Source organism: Harpia harpyja, chromosome 18, assembly GCF_026419915.1.
Source record: "Harpia harpyja isolate bHarHar1 chromosome 18, bHarHar1 primary haplotype, whole genome shotgun sequence".
Lineage (NCBI taxonomy): Eukaryota > Metazoa > Chordata > Aves > Accipitriformes > Accipitridae > Harpia > Harpia harpyja.
In genome coordinates this window covers 24,483,584-24,499,247 of record NC_068957.1, presented here as the reverse complement: position 1 = coordinate 24,499,247, position 15,664 = coordinate 24,483,584, and the positions used below count along the sequence as shown (strand labels likewise).

The window sequence follows — 15,664 nt, the reverse complement described above, 5'->3', positions numbered from 1 at the left end:
TTCCGAGACTCGACACTGCCCAGAACCAAAGGTTCCACAGGAGACAGAGTTCCTTAACCCAGCTAGTGAGGACTCTGTGAAAGTCCTCTTTCAGAATTCAAAAAAAAAAAAAAGAATTTATGTAGGACCTACGCAAAAACAAAGCTTGAGGCTCCCTCTGCTGGTTCCCAAACCACAATGGAAGGGGAAAATAAAAATTTTATTTAAAAGTTTTAGCTCTGGGGAGGACAAACTCAAAACCACACCGTCTCCTGCCAGTTTTCCACACAACCCCTTGTTATATATGGCAAGGACAGAAAACCCTCTTAGATGTTTAAGCATGAGGGATACACTCCACACCAGACTAAACATTAAAAAAAAAAAACAAAAAAACCCCCATAAAATTTTAAATAGATTGTATTTGATGTTGTTATACTTAATTACTCCCCTAAACTGTTCTCCCAAATCTTTCTGAATAGTACTCGCTTTACTTTCTTCTTGTCTCCATAAAGATTTTATTTTCTGATTATCTTCTCACAGGAAAATATTGATGACATCATGACTTCTGCTTGTTTATCCATGTACTAAGCCCCACCAGCAAGCAGCCATATAACCTAGGAACACATCCGAAATAAGTTGTCTGTACAATTTTATTTACCACTTGCAGTTACATTTACAAATTGTCCCATACAAGTAAAGCAGTTTTCAAAATGAACTCTACTAGAGCTCCAAAAATTCTTCTCTTCTCTATACATGTCACCAGCTTCAGAATTTATTTCTGTACACAACTGCTGATTATATTTAACAAAATTTCACTATATTTTGGCTCTGAGGATCTCCACAAAGGCAACTTGATCATTTTATCCTGCTGCAATCAAGAACGTTAAAGTTCTTGTTCTTCCTTTCCTTCCCTCTCCTTTCATCTGAAGCTCTTCATGGCTTTCAGTTTTGCAATTCAAATGAATGAAGACTAATACTACCAAACACTAGCAGTTTTAGTAACCAAAGCAAAAAATGTCGAGCAAAACCATCTTGCAACATTTCAAGCAATGTTTCACTTTAGATGTGCCTGCTCATAAGCATAAATATTGAAATAGTATCTGGTAATAAGGTTACATAAAAGCGCATACAATTTATTTAACATGAAATGAACTTCTACAAACACATACAGTCAACTTACAAGAAACACTAGCAACGTAGGAGTGAGGAGCCAGAGTTGTTCAGAAAAGAGCAAAAGTTTTGAGGAAAGCCTGAATGGAGGAAGGATGTGAAACTCAAATATTGCTCTAAGAGTAACTTTCAGTTGTAAGCATTTCCAAAAGACTTGAGAAAAATATATACATTCAAAATGTGTTAAAACTTTCTGAATGCCAGCTCTCATACACAAGTGCTTCTAAAGAGAAATCATTTTCCCCAGGAGAGGGCAGGAGATCTATACACAGAAGTAACCGATACAAAATCCTGGCCCTGCTGAAATACGCAGCAATTCTGAGAGTGAAGTCAGCAGGGCAAAAACTCATTGTTTCAAACGCGTATTTCTTCCACAAGTCAGATAAACCTGCCTACCTCTTTGCACCATAGTCCCACAGAGGAAGTCAATCAAGCCTTTATGTTTACTTGTTAATCCCTTTAAAAGAATGGTACTGGAAATCTATTCCGGTACTGGAGTGAGCAAGTCTGGGATAAGATCAGAACTATGAAACAGGCTGTGTATAGCCAGTAAGATAAGCTTATTTAAAATTGACCTTGCAGCAATCTAATCAGTCTCATCTCTCTGTTTTTAAATTCCTCCAAAGCCCCAAGGCTCACAACAAGGCAACATACTCAGAAAATCAAACACATGGGATCTCAGAATCCCTGTCTACCCCCTCAAATAGTTTAAGAATGGCCAGGAACAGTCTAAAAGCAGCATAATCTTTAGCAGTAAAATAAGCCAGACAAGTTAGCTGAAGTTGTCTAATATCAAACACTGAAAACCTCGGTGCTTTGTGGTACAGGTCCATCAACAAGCAAGCATAAAGTAAACTCAGATGTGGATCTATTACACAACAGAAAGTTTTCAATCCTATCATGATATGAAGTAACGGAAGATCAAAAAAATGGAATTAAGATCAGCAAGGCAAAGGCACACACACAAGCAGTTACCAGTTGTGGGTAACCTGGTTGCATAGATAGACCATTATACAATTTGTTACATTGTTCAGAAGGAGCTAGGGAAAAAAAAACCATGTAGTATATAGCCCCTTTCCCAAGATGTTTTATTAATAATTTGAAAGGATTGTACCAAGACCACAGCTGTGAGTACATGTTTTTTAAACATCTTCCCATTTCTCCTATTTACAGGAGGAACATCCAAGGTGTTTAAAAGAAAGCTGCATTGAAAATAAATGTAAACAAGTGAAAAGACCACATTTTAAACATACTGGTTTAGTTTAGGCTGCCAGTATGAGAGAGACAACTCCACAACAATTTAGGTTGTTTTGTGTATCTTATTTTTCTTATCTTATTTTTACAGTAGCCTTGAATACTTCAGTATGTAATATCCTGCTAAACCTTCAAAGTGATTTGAGTAACATATTCAAAATAGAGTTTGAAACTGCTCTGAAATGTTTCACCATTTTTGCACATTTTCACTGAAAAAATCCTGCTTGACTAAAAAAGTATTTTTTTTTTCTTGTATCCAACACTGGAAAACCCATGTGATCCTGAACACCAGCAAATTAAGAACTAATTCCAAGTCTAGTGCTTCACACCTTCCCTCACCCCTACAAAGACAGAACAAAAAAATGAGCCCAAAAAGTCCAAAAGAGAATTTTAACATCACTGTTTATCACAACACATCACAAGTAGTCTCAGCTACAGATTTCTATAACCATTTCTTTACTTTACAACTGCAGCAAGAGTTTGAAGCTACTGAAAGCAGCCAGTAGATTCTCTTACTGTGCAGAAATATAAAGGGATCACTAAAACAAACTAGCTTCTCCATACAACTGCAATATTACAAATCATGTTATTTCACCTGCAGAGAGCAACATTATACCTTAAAAAATAAAGCAGCTGTTCTTAATCCAACATAACTCCCTTTGACAGAGCTGGCCTATGCTACTCATCCACTTCTCACCCGCTGTGAGGTGCGGAGGAGGAAAAGCTGATCTAAGGGAGTGTCCCGGTTAGAGAAGACAGGGCTGGGACCTTGACTCATGAAAGGAGGACTGTGAAGATCTGAACCCGAGGAAGAGCACTTCTGTGTCTTTCATATATGGAAGAACACTGAAGTGTGGAATATGATCACGAGACTTGTCCTTACGTATAAAAAGGTGACCAGATTAAAAGCAAAGACAGAGTAAGAAGGAATGGAGAAAAGCAGGCTTCAGTAACTTCATGTAAGGCTTCTCAGCTTGAATCTATAAAAATGGATAGCGTGAATCCCCTATTCACAGGAACTAGATGTTACGTTGGTAGAATAGAGCTGTGAGTGGCATAACTGGCTGCACACCAGGATACTGAGAAGAAAGGAAAATGGAGAAGCTACAGCACTTGACATTAAACAACGAGCAAGCTGCAACATTCAACAGAACTGACAAAAAGTTGGAAAATATTTTTTATTCCTCCTGTACTAAAGTGATGACACCATACAAGTTCCCAATTATATGAAAACAGCTTTTGGTAACTCATTTTTGAACTAAACTCCTAATTTCAGCACAAGTACCCTAGCTTTAAAAGACTAAAAAACTCAGACTGAAGTCCACTACTTTAACAAGCATATTTTCCATGAAGTCCACACTGCCCAATTTTGCGTGTTCCAGGAGTTTGGCTGTGTAAGAAAGTTATCTGCAACAATCATCTGAACTGACTACATCAGTTCTCCAACCATAAACAGTTCGCATAATTTAAAAAAATCACTTCATAATTTAAAATATATATCAATGACACTCCACTTTTCTTTTAGCTAGAATGTACCAACATTACTAGCTGACTTAGAATATCAACTTGATTTTGTGAAAAAAGCTTGCAAAAAATATATCAACTTCAAAATGTACAGAAAAAGACATTAGAGAGCAGAAATTTTTGGGTTACTTAATGTATTTTAGAAAGAGTAGCAAGCTAGGAGCGAAGTACCCTATATTACAAATATTCAAACACCTAAGCCATACTGTATACACCTTTCTAGTGCAGTGAAGGGTTAGTTACAGAAAGGGTATTCTGAAAGCATGTACAAAGAACCGCAGCTTTGTTTAACTTAAACTTGATCACGTAGGCGGGCCAGTCTCTGTGACAGCTCATCCTGCAGAATTGTAAAACACAAAGAAACCACCTGTCAGTAATATGAAAATTATCTTTTGCAAAGTTCTGCAATGGTCAAGCAATCTCGGGTCCAGATGATATGAAATTATCTCATGTGCAAGTCTTAAGATTTGCTTAAGACCTCAAGAATGGCTGTAGCAGGTGAGACCAGAGTCCATACAGCTATCTTATCTCCAGCAGTGGATACCTAGGAATGAGTTCAAGAACACGGCAAGTAGAGATAGGGTTGGGTTTGTTTTTTTCTTAATATATCATCTTTGCAAGTGTAAATCAGCTCTTACAGAACTGCATCCTTATTTGGGTGCAGCCTTGACTGACCAAGGCTGGTATCCAACTGAACTGCTACAGCGAGATAGCAGTAGGTCTGTTTTAGGGGGCCTAGTACAAGGTGAAACTGGACTTTTCAAAGAATGGGGAATACTTGGGGCTTCCCAAAGATTGGTCAGTTAAGATAAGGCTTCCTAAAGCCTTCTCTGCAAAGATGGGATGACAGGAATAAACTGTACTTTTTCCATTCCCTCAAATATATTCCCCTAGAATGTAAAAAGCAACTCACCAAAAGATTTGTGCAACCTTGACATCAGGATCCACTCATACACAAGAAATTCTAAGCCATTCATCTAGAGCAAATGCGGAATTCTTTGCACTAGTCCCGTAAGACCTTTCACATGTTAAAGGGAAGGAAAACAAGACCCCAAAGGCCTCGTGTATGCTATGGGAGATAGCTGGATTCATTAAATTTGGAGTAGGTAGGAGAGCCAACTGTTTGGAACTCCGTGAAATAACCATGCAAAAATACACCTCAAACAGCTAAACTTTCTGGATTTACCAAGCAGACAAATGTATTGTTAAAATTATTTTGATTGCAAGACTGTTTTAACTACACACTATTTCTTTCGGACAGCTTATATCTACTTACAATTTAGCAAGTCTGTTTTGACCGAGCAAAGCATTAATTCTCACACCACTTTTCTCTAGAAAACACTGATTTCAACTGAATCTAATGTTTACCTGTTCTGCTGAGGCAACACTTGTACCAACAGAACCTGTCTGTCCTTGAGGTAGTTCCATGTTCAGATCAAGACTAATAGGAGAAAACAAAACAAAACCAAACCCAAGTCAGGCATACATGGCTAAAGGAAGGAGCACAATAATTGACAAGCAGGGGAATACTGAGGTAGCATGAGGCCACCAGCATCCCATGAATGCTGTACTCCAGCTAGTTAGACAACTTGATCAGTAAATTTGACTCATTACCAAGAAGACAAGTCATATATTATAATTAGCAATAGCTAAATGAATTCTGCTTAATCAGGACTGAGCGAGATTGCTGTTTAACAGAGGTATATCAGACATGGCATACGTATGAATGACAAAAAGTTCACTCATGAAAAAAAAGTTTTACTAAAATATTTGTTAAAAGTATTTATCCTCAAGCCAACAGAGTGACGCTTCCAACTTATGCGTCACCAAGAAGGCAAGTAAAATTCTCTGAAATAATTCGGTATATCCCCAAAGGCTTAAATATGTCATGAGAACCTGTTTTGCAATGTCTAGCTTGTGAGAGCAGAACTACAGGAAGTTTTAATGTGGTAAGAGGGGAAAAAAAGAAAAGTGTGCAGAAACATGGCAAGGACTGCTAATGCTAAAGCCAATCCAAGTAAATAATAAAATGCTACCCTGACATGACAAGTGACATATGATTTTAGGCTTGTGCACAACCATCCCTGCATCCTGACATTCACAGTAGCTTTGAGTGAAAACAGAATGAAATACTGGCAACTAAACTATTACGAGAATAATGTCCACAGGTGAAAGGAAAATGGCGATTCTCCTCTGCTTCCAAGAGACACACATATAAAACAAGGGTATCTGACCTTCAAGTTGACCAGGAAGGGTTATTGGAACCAAGATTTATTCAAGAAAGTCACTCAAAATTTTACCTACCCTGCTTCATCTGCCATTTCCTGTAGAAGCATATCCACTTGGTTCTAGAATAAAGAAAACAAAATTGATTGTTGCATGTTGTAGTTTCTGACAACCTTTTCTGTTAAATCTTGAAAGAACAGAAATTATTTTAATCAAACTGATTTAAAGGTAAATGGCTTTTACAGAACATTTTTGTGCTTAACCACCAGAGGGCCCTGTATGACATCAAAAGTAACGAGTAGAGGTGCTCAGCCTGTTAAAATTCCATTAATCGAACTCTAGCTTCTGAAATAATGCTTCTGAAGAATTAAAAAACTTATCTGTAAAAAAACCCAAACATATACGTGAATATTTCAAGCGTTGACTATTAGCTACTAAAATGCTGCTTTGCACAACATGGGAAAAAGCCCATCTCCAAATAGATTTGGTTTATTGGATCTGGCTTTAGGTTTGTTTATTTTATTCACAAAGCACTATCTCCAGTACCTTTCTCTCTCTGACAAAACTTCTGTTGGAATAGCTCCTTGTGGAATAGCACAAGGGGATAGGTGCTAGGAATTCTTAACTATGTCAAGCACTGTTTAAAAGATTTATTTTAGTAAACACGCCCATAAATTGAAAGTAGGTAATTAACAACCTTTCCATTCCATATACTACTACTAATTTGATGGTGACTAATGTCTTTTTGTTAATATCAGTGAGTTAGAACTATTGATTTTCTCACAGCATATTCTGCTTTGATAATTAATGCTGCAGTGTGTTCTGGTTCAGAAGTTCATAGAGAACTCATCAAAACGCTGCTTATCCAGTAAGAGGATTAAAGTTTTCAACATATAATATAAAATAAAGCCTGCTATAAGAGTGAAATAGACAAAAATACATATACATGGATCCTCTGTGCTTGTGACTGTCATTTGAAAGTCTCTTCATCACAAACAAGCACAAAGGAAAAGTAAAAAGGCTTCAGTTGCTGCTATGTCTCAAAGTAGGCAGAAAGAAGAGAATCAGACATTTCCATGCAGTTTAGACACATAATTTAAGATCACCCTTTTTAAAAAAAAAAAAAAATGTACTATTCTTACTTGTGGTGTTGTTAGCGTAGTAGTGTTGCTCATTGTGTCTTCCATCTGTTGTGTCTGAACATCTAGTGTTTCAAACTGATGCTCAAATTTATCCATTAGTGCAGATATCTATAAAAAAAAATTGAATCAAATCAATGATCTGCAGATAACAGAACGAGAAATATATCTCAACTGGCAAAGAAAGAATCTGGAGATCAGAAGCTTGTCCCCCTCCCCTCCCAGCATCAACTCTGAAGTTGATCTAACACAGTTCAAGCACATTGGTCAGGGCTCTGCCCAGGTTCCAGGATCTACCAACCTCACTGCAAAACCTTTTCTCTTGATTGGAATTTCCCTTTTTAAAACTTGTGTCCATTGCCCTTTCTGCTTTTTGGTGTGCAGCTCCAAGAAAGGTAAGTCTATTTACCTTTTCCAAGTTCATGCTCTTGAGCGTGGCATCCATAGACTTAACTACCCCTGCCATCGACTTCGTTACCTGAAATGAGGTAAAGGAAATTATTACAAAGAAAGAAAAACGAGCAGTTTCTTACCAAGCTCTCTTATGTCTATCCACAGAGTTTCTACAGTATCAAATAGTAGGGCACACACGATTGCCATCTAGAACACCTTTTTTATAGCTCCTATCATCTCAAATTCTATAAATTAACTCAACCACTTGAAATATGCATTCTGAGCTGAAATTTGCTACGAACCGAGGTATATATGGCATTAACTGTTGTGGGTCTCGAGACCTGTCAAGTGTTAAGGGATATATTTGGCATACAGATCATATGGCAGAATAAACTCTCTGGCTGAAGAGCAGTACAGTAGCGTACCTTAAAAAACTACCTGAGCTAAAAAAAGATTTCTGGAATCACAAGTCCTACACCATGACTTTTTGCAAAGATACTGCTCCCCTTCAAAATACACAATAATCTTAAGGGTAACCAGTAAAACACACTGTATCCTTACGAGCATGAGTAATAACAGCTCACAGAAGTTACTAGCTACAAAACATAGTGGATAGCAATCTACTTTTAAAGAGCAGCTGCCGGGGGGGGGGGGGGGGGGGGATTCCAGTACCTGATTTACTGTTGGCTACATCTGAAACCAAAACTGAAACTTTTCAGCTCATTATAGATAGAATTAAGTCACCTCTAAGAAGATCAGAGGTCTCATCCTTGCAACAGATTTGTGAAAACAGACTTACCTTGCCCATTGTCACTGCAGTCTGAACTCTTGCTGCTACAGCATCTACCCGGGCACTCATGCGCAAGAAATTGATGGCTTGATTCTTCTGGCGGATTGCATTTTCCGCATGTATTCGTGCGACTTCCATGTTACCCTTCTGAATTGCCTGTTGAAAAAAGAAAAGAAAAAAAAAAAGGAAAAAGAAAAAGCATTTTAACCTTCCCTGCTCTTGTAAACATGATTTCTGAATAGCCTATTTCATTTTTGAAATAAGCATCAATTCGTCACAATATCTTTTCTATTAAAAGATAAAATAAAACCCTCCCTCCTCCCCCAATAGTTCCCAAACTTTTTCATGATGTGAACCCCTAACTTCTTTCCAAGGAAGGTATCTAGCATGCACTTCAAGTAGAAGGTTTTACAGAGCTATAGAAACATACTTTTCTCATTCCTAAAAACGTTTTCAGTATCAAGACCCCAAAAGATACAGTTGGTATGGTTGTATCTCATGGACAAAAATACAGTCAAATAAATTTAGTCTCTCTTTACTACTTCAAGGACTCAAAAACTATTTTCAAGTTCCTCTTCATAAGTTCTTTTAATACAAGATGATAAACATTAAGATTAAATATTTTTAACTTTGAGAACAACAGTCTCTAACAAAATACATACAAGACAAGCTTCTCAGGAAGCAAATGCCACAAGCTGTACAAAAGGATACACAAGAACACATCCTCACATTTATTAATAAGTATGGGAAGATTTACAGTCATGTATTTTAAATCACAAGCATCTATCACGGTATTATTAGCATGCATACCAGGAAAACGGCAAAACCACCAGATATCTTCCTGCTACAATATGTAAACAACAGACCCAAAGAGCTTCAGAGCCACTGCTTACCTTCTTAATTTTAGCTTTCTCAGCCTTTTCTTCTTTGTCGCATTTTTTTGAGTTCCTGTTGAGTTCCTTTGCAGCAAACTTCAAATTAAACAGGTGTTCTGCAGCGCAAGTTAAGGGCTCAAGAACAGGATCTATCCTTTCATTGTAGTATTTTGCTCTCCTGTTTGAAGTGCTACCAAACCTAGCGTATACTGTGTTTCCCCATCAGTGGTATTAAAACTTGGAAAATGTTATTTAAGTAAGCCCTTGAAATTCTCACAATAAGGAGACCTACTAAGCTGCTTTACAATTATAATGCCACTTACCATCTGAGTTCTAAAATGTAAGGCCATAAAAAGTAAGTTCACATCCCAAACTGGCTCCATTTAACATCAAACCTACTTCAGACTGATAAACACAACAAACCAAACAGCCCTGAAGAGGAACTGCAAGTCTTACTCTACCGCCTACTTTCACTTACACACCCAGAGTCCTCGACTCTCAGTGAAATGGAAGTGCAGTTTGCTGGCCTGCCTGGAACCTCCCCATCTGAAATGGGGGAATAAGCCAAATTAACAGTGTAATAGCAAACTGGCTTGGCTGACCATGCCCAGGTACAAACCAGGAAGCAGGGCTGCCCTTTCAAGCCACAGTATGATCTCGGGTTTAAATTGCTCATGCAGCTCCTTTACAGAGCAGCCTCCCAGCCCTCTGTCATGTGAGCGATTCTGGGGTCCCTGACAGCTCTGTCATCTGACTTTTGGGGAGAGAATACTTAAGTCAGCAAGAGAAACTTTTCTTTTTGTAAAGCTCAAGTCCTGCTTAAGCTGAAAGCTCTAAGAAGACAGTAGAACAAGCCTTCATAGTGACTTAGAATGATTGCATTAAACTGTTACTGACAAAGTATGTGCTGTAAAAATAACAATTAAAAAACCATACTCTTAAAATACTGTTGATGAAAGCTTCCAAATAATAATATCAGTCTTTCTCAAACAAAATGGAAGTACAAAGCTTTATAGGCTTCTTTCACGCCACCTTCTGATATCCCAAGAGGAAGATGCAGCAAGTACTAAGATGCTTAACAGTTAAGTGGAAGCACATAAAGCTAAACATTATAAGGTACTTGAGGCTTCTTTAATATTTCAAGTATATAAATTATTCCAGAACTGTTTGGTTTGTTTTTTTTTTTCCTCTAAAGCCCAGCCATGCATCTTAGAGCTCTGACAGCAATCTGAAGACATTAGGAAGTCTGTTGATGCATTTGTTATCCTATCCTATAAACATCACAAGCAGGCTACAAAAAGGTAACAGCTGTGCCTATACACCTAGGACATCTAGTAAGGTAGCTACCAGTAATGCTAAAATTGCTGCTTGTGTTTACATTTCTTTGCTTTAAAGCCTAGGTCACCATCTCTTTCAGCAGCAGTAAGTGTACTGCACTGAGCCACAGATTAGGTAATTTACCAAACAGGAAAACACCTTTAAGTTGTTCATTGAACAGTACACTTCAGGTCAGAGACCAGACCAACCAGGTAAAACACGACATCACCTATTTACAGCCATTGCACTGAAACAGCATTTCAGAGCACTTTATTCTGAAATAACTTCCTCAGTTACTCACTTGGGACATTTACCTTTGACATTACAATAGCTCGCCCCGCCACCTCCACAGCCCTCCCACCCCATGACGAGCACTTACTCGCTCCTCCCTTGAAATGCCTTTCTCAATGCGCCATAACCCGAGTGAAACCAGACTTCCACCATCAACCGTGACTCACAGTCACCTGCTCCAGCACTCCCACTGGTCCCTGCCATAACAACTGGCAATGCCGAGCACTGCCAGCTCATTTAAACCACACCGAGACCTCTGTAATCTTTAAGGCTTTTTTTGCTCCAGCGCATTACGATAGTTTTATACAGCAAGGAAGTTTAAATTTGCCCACAAGGGTTTTCCCCACGTGCAACTTCTTTTCTCCAGCAGGAAACAGCTGGGTTTGTTCAGCTGACAGCAGCTGCTGTTTGGGGGGACGGCTGACGAGTCAGCCTTGCTGACATCATTCCAGTCTGTGCAGAGCGCTGGATGTATGGCATGTCAGATGTCCGCGGTGCACACTTTGCACTGCTCTACGCTGTAAATTGCTTTTTCTGCCCCAGGGGCTGGGCTGTCCCTCCGTGCACCACAGCCTCCCCCCCCCCCCCAGCTAAGGTTAGCTGATCTTGCCTTGGAAAGTAAAACCGAATTCCCCATTCTCCATCCACGCAGAGAGGACAACCCCCCAGTTTATGAAAGCACAGCTCCTGTCACGCCCATCACTCCCACCCTCCTCCTCCTCCCTCTGGAGCCAGGCCCCTGTCCCCCACCGACCCCCGCGGTCAGGGAAGGGACTCGCTTCCTCCTTCCCCCTCACCCGGGCGGAGAGGCCTCGCATCCCACCCCCGCCCCAGAGCCAGACCGGCTCTCACCTCGACCCGGCCCCCACCGAGCCCAGGCCGGGCCGGGCCCTCGCCCCCAGCCCAACCCTGGCCGCGCCGCCTCACGGCGGGGCCACAAGGACGAGACCCGCGCCCCGAGGATACTCTCCATGTTGGACATGGCGGCGGCGGGCGGCTCCGCGGCGCTGGCTCCGGCCGAGCCCGGGGAGGGGACGGGGAACGGTGCGGCCGGCGCTCGTCCCCTCACCCGGTACTACCGCCACTTCCGGCTTCCGGCCGCCCCGCCACGCTATACGCAGCCGCGCCGGGGAGGGGCGGGGCGTACGCGCGGCACGGCCGCCGCCTTCCGGTCACGGGACCGGGGCGGGAGCGCGGTGGCGGTTGGTCGCCTCAGGGCGGGTTATGGCCGCCTCAGGCTGAGGGGCTGTGCTTTCCGCTTCTTTCCCTCTCCCTCCCCTCTCCCTCCCTCAGCCGGCTCTGTCAGCTAGCACCGGGGAAGGGCCGGGCTGGGTTGTGCAGCCTCTGGGCCGGCCGGGCAGGCCGCTTGCTTGGCGGGTGGGGGGGGCTCGGTCTCGGCCGCCTGAGGGGCGAGGTGGAAGAGCCCCTGTCAGCAGTAGGCCCAGCAGTGGAGAGCACAAACGCCAAGCACAAACGCCGTGGGGTTGGAAGATGACGGGTGGGAAAGCGGTAGGACGGTGGCGTGTGGGGTTTGCTTTGGCTTTGGCGGCTGTGCGGCCACAGCCTGGAAGCGCCAGCAGGTAGAAGTGATTTCCTGCGGCAGCAGTCTTAGCTCTTGTCTATCAATTTACAAAGAGATTAAGAACAGTAAATTTTGCTTTGTAATATTTGAGGGCCGCTTAGTGGGTATCTAGAGCAACTGTAGGAACTCGAGTGAGTTACTAGTGCATTTCAGAGAGTGAGATGTTAGCAGTCGTTAAGGAAACACAATGTTAGTAACTTTTTGAGGACAGATACTGATATAAAAAGTTGTAGATCTGAGGTTGAGAAAACTGTTGTATAACTTTGAACTGGTTACACGTGCATCTGCATGATAATTCATACCATGGGAATGTCAGAGCGAGCACACCAAGCCACAGCAGTACCCACGTCTGGCTGGCTGCTGGCGGGTGTCTGGAGAGCAGTGTAAGGACAGGGCAAGCAGAGGGTGATATTTCCCTGGGGGACTCTCCAAGCATCCAGAAATTGGTGATGTAGGTACCCCCTGCGCCACACGTTTCTGTGCCATCCTGAATTTAATGGCTTGATTACGCGTAGGGCTTCGCATCCGCGAAAAATTCCGTCATCCTAGTCGTGAGGTGTTCAACAGTTTCAGTGTGAGGTGGGAAGTACTGCTGTTGGCGTCAAACTTGCTCTTGGCTAGTTGCATTACAGCATCTCAGTTAGTTATCAGGAGGGGTAGTAAGCAGTCATTCCCTACTCACCTTCTAGGTGACATTTGTTACTCTGTAGAAATTTCCAGAAAACACCCATTGCTTTTTCAGTCTTGTTTCATTACAAGCATTTTTCGTGCTTCATTTCTTGCAGAGAAATGGTTTAGTATAAAACTGTGTTGGTTTTGTTGATGATAGTAATACTGGTTTTTGTTTTGTTTTCCATTCCTTCTGTTCAGTTCCATCATAAACCAACACTTGTCCTTGAATAGTAACAGGCAGCTCAGAACCTTTGTTTTATTTGTGAAATTAGATTTCTTTTCTCCATATGCATGACTGCACATGCATCTGCACTGAATTTAATCTGTAATTTTTTTGGCCAGTCATTCACTGGCTGTGGTTCTTCACAATCAGCTCTCGCCCTTCTACAGAGAAGGTACCAACCTGAGCAAAGTTTTCCGCCTTGCTGTTCATCCCCCATTTAAGTAACATCCCCACTAAATATAGCCTAAACCAAAATAAAATGAGATCCCTATTCTAAGGAGATGCAAGTTAAAACTTCGGTCCTGTAGATACTTAACGTACAGGCTTAATGGTGGGCACGCTGTGTCATCCTATGGGTGCTAATAAACCAACTCACTGTGTGTAAATTTAAGCATGTAATAATAACTGAGGAGTGAGGATCTTACTAGTGAGAATTTAACCTCAAGATTCAAAAGTATCAGCTAGATATTTGTTAAAAAGTCAGGATTATATTTATTTGTTTTGGAAAAGGTGAAAAAGTTGATTAGATATGCCTTCTTTTTTTCTTCCTGAAAACAGTAGTCAGCTAAAAAATGCTGATTTGATATTTTCAGTTGGGTTCTGATACAAAAATGCTATATGCCAAGTTTCAGAATAGCTGGGGGTATTTTTATTTATATCAAGAGGGATTAATATAAAATATGTTTTTATTACAAAAATATAAAATAAACAAGGTATGTAACCATACTAAGAAGGCAGGGAAGCACATTATACCAATATTTTCTTCTACCTGTTGCTAAATATATATCCTTGTCTGACCAAACCTTAAAATGTATTTAAGCTTCTGTAAACAACCTTCAAACAAACCAAAAGAGCAGTGGGAGTAATTCAGAAGTTTAAAGATAAATATGTGTTCAGCTGTAGTTTATGTTACTGCACTTTTGGCTAAAGCTAGGTTATTACTCAGTGGAGAACATAGACTAAAGTTTTGTATTGGCCTTACCTATAATTTATTTATACTTTCATTAAAAAATTCTGTTCTGTTTTTGATTTTAGCCCCTCTGAGGATATGGTGTTAAGTTTCATTTCAAATATAATGAAATACAATATTCATATACTGTAATACTTTTTTAGGGATAATAACTTTTAAACTTGACAAGCAAATAACATAAAATTCCGATGCACTGAGGAAACATTGAAAACTTGTAACATCAGATTTTTCTGTTGCTACTCTTTCTTGTCTTCCAATAGCAAAGGAAACAGCTGGAATTACTTTTCAAAGGAAGCAGAATGCTATTCCATGAAGCTAATTAAATGGACTATAAATCCGATGCAATATTTCTATAAATTTTGCATCCCTCCACAGAATTCCCCGCGGTAAGTCCTACCTGCAGCTGTAGGCTGTTCTGGGATAGTGCAATCCCTGCTCTTCCCTTTGAGGCTGAACAGAATAGAAGTAGACTAAGTTGCAGAATTTTAATACATTGAGAAAAAGAGAATAACCTGAAAAAAGATACTGATATAACACCCACTGGAGTTACTAGAAGAACTTTCACTGACTTGCAGTTAGTGCAAATGTTCACAGGAACAAGGTCAATATTACGAAGAACAGAGACCTTAATCTTCTTCAGAGCACCAAGGATGACCTATATAAAGCCTTGATACCAAACTGTATTTTTATCATACTTATCAAAAAGTTCCACAATTCTGCAGCTTATTGCACGTATTTCAGTATACCTGAGTAGAAGATACCCCTGTAAGCGTGCAACATTTCTCTTCGGGTCACTTGGAACACAAAGATCAAATGTGAGTTGTGTTCCCTGTTGAATTGCTGGAGATGTCATTTTATAAGCTCATGACAGTCTGCTTTAATAAGTGGTTAAGTCCTCCAGCAAGTTAAATTATTTTCTTGAGTCACCTTGCTAAGTCACTCTGATATCTTGACATGCAGGTTTTTTCCTGATGTTGTATCTTTCAGGCAGAAGTTGTTAAAGTGCGTGCTGTGCTGTCTAATTATTAAAAGATCGAGAGTCTGAACCAATAATTTTGAAAGAACTAAGGAGTTCTCTCTCTCTCTCATTTATTGTATTGTATGGTAACAACAGCATAACATTATGTACAGACCTCTTCTAAGACAAAGACCCCCACCCAAAGCCCTCCTCTCCAAAAAAGAAAGAACAAAATGACAGCAGCGTTCATCATATCTAATAAACTGTTTGACACCCGGAAAAGAACGAAAAAATAAGATCT

The 15,664-nt window shown here is 40.4% G+C and overlaps 1 protein-coding gene across 1 annotated transcript; it reads right to left on the bottom strand.

Moving 5' to 3' along the window:
• Positions 1 to 611: 611 nt before the first annotated feature.
• CHMP1B (charged multivesicular body protein 1B) lies at positions 612 to 12,076 on the bottom strand. The gene is made up of 8 exons (XM_052813460.1): positions 11,925 to 12,076; positions 9,369 to 9,466; positions 8,485 to 8,631; positions 7,702 to 7,770; positions 7,296 to 7,403; positions 6,232 to 6,275; positions 5,296 to 5,368; positions 612 to 4,264 (listed from the first exon to the last, which is right to left on the bottom strand). Exons 1-8 carry the CDS (start codon positions 11,938 to 11,940, stop codon positions 4,220 to 4,222), a joined length of 600 nt encoding a protein of 199 aa, XP_052669420.1. The 5' UTR covers positions 11,941 to 12,076; the 3' UTR covers positions 612 to 4,219.
• Positions 12,077 to 15,664: the final 3,588 nt, after the last annotated feature.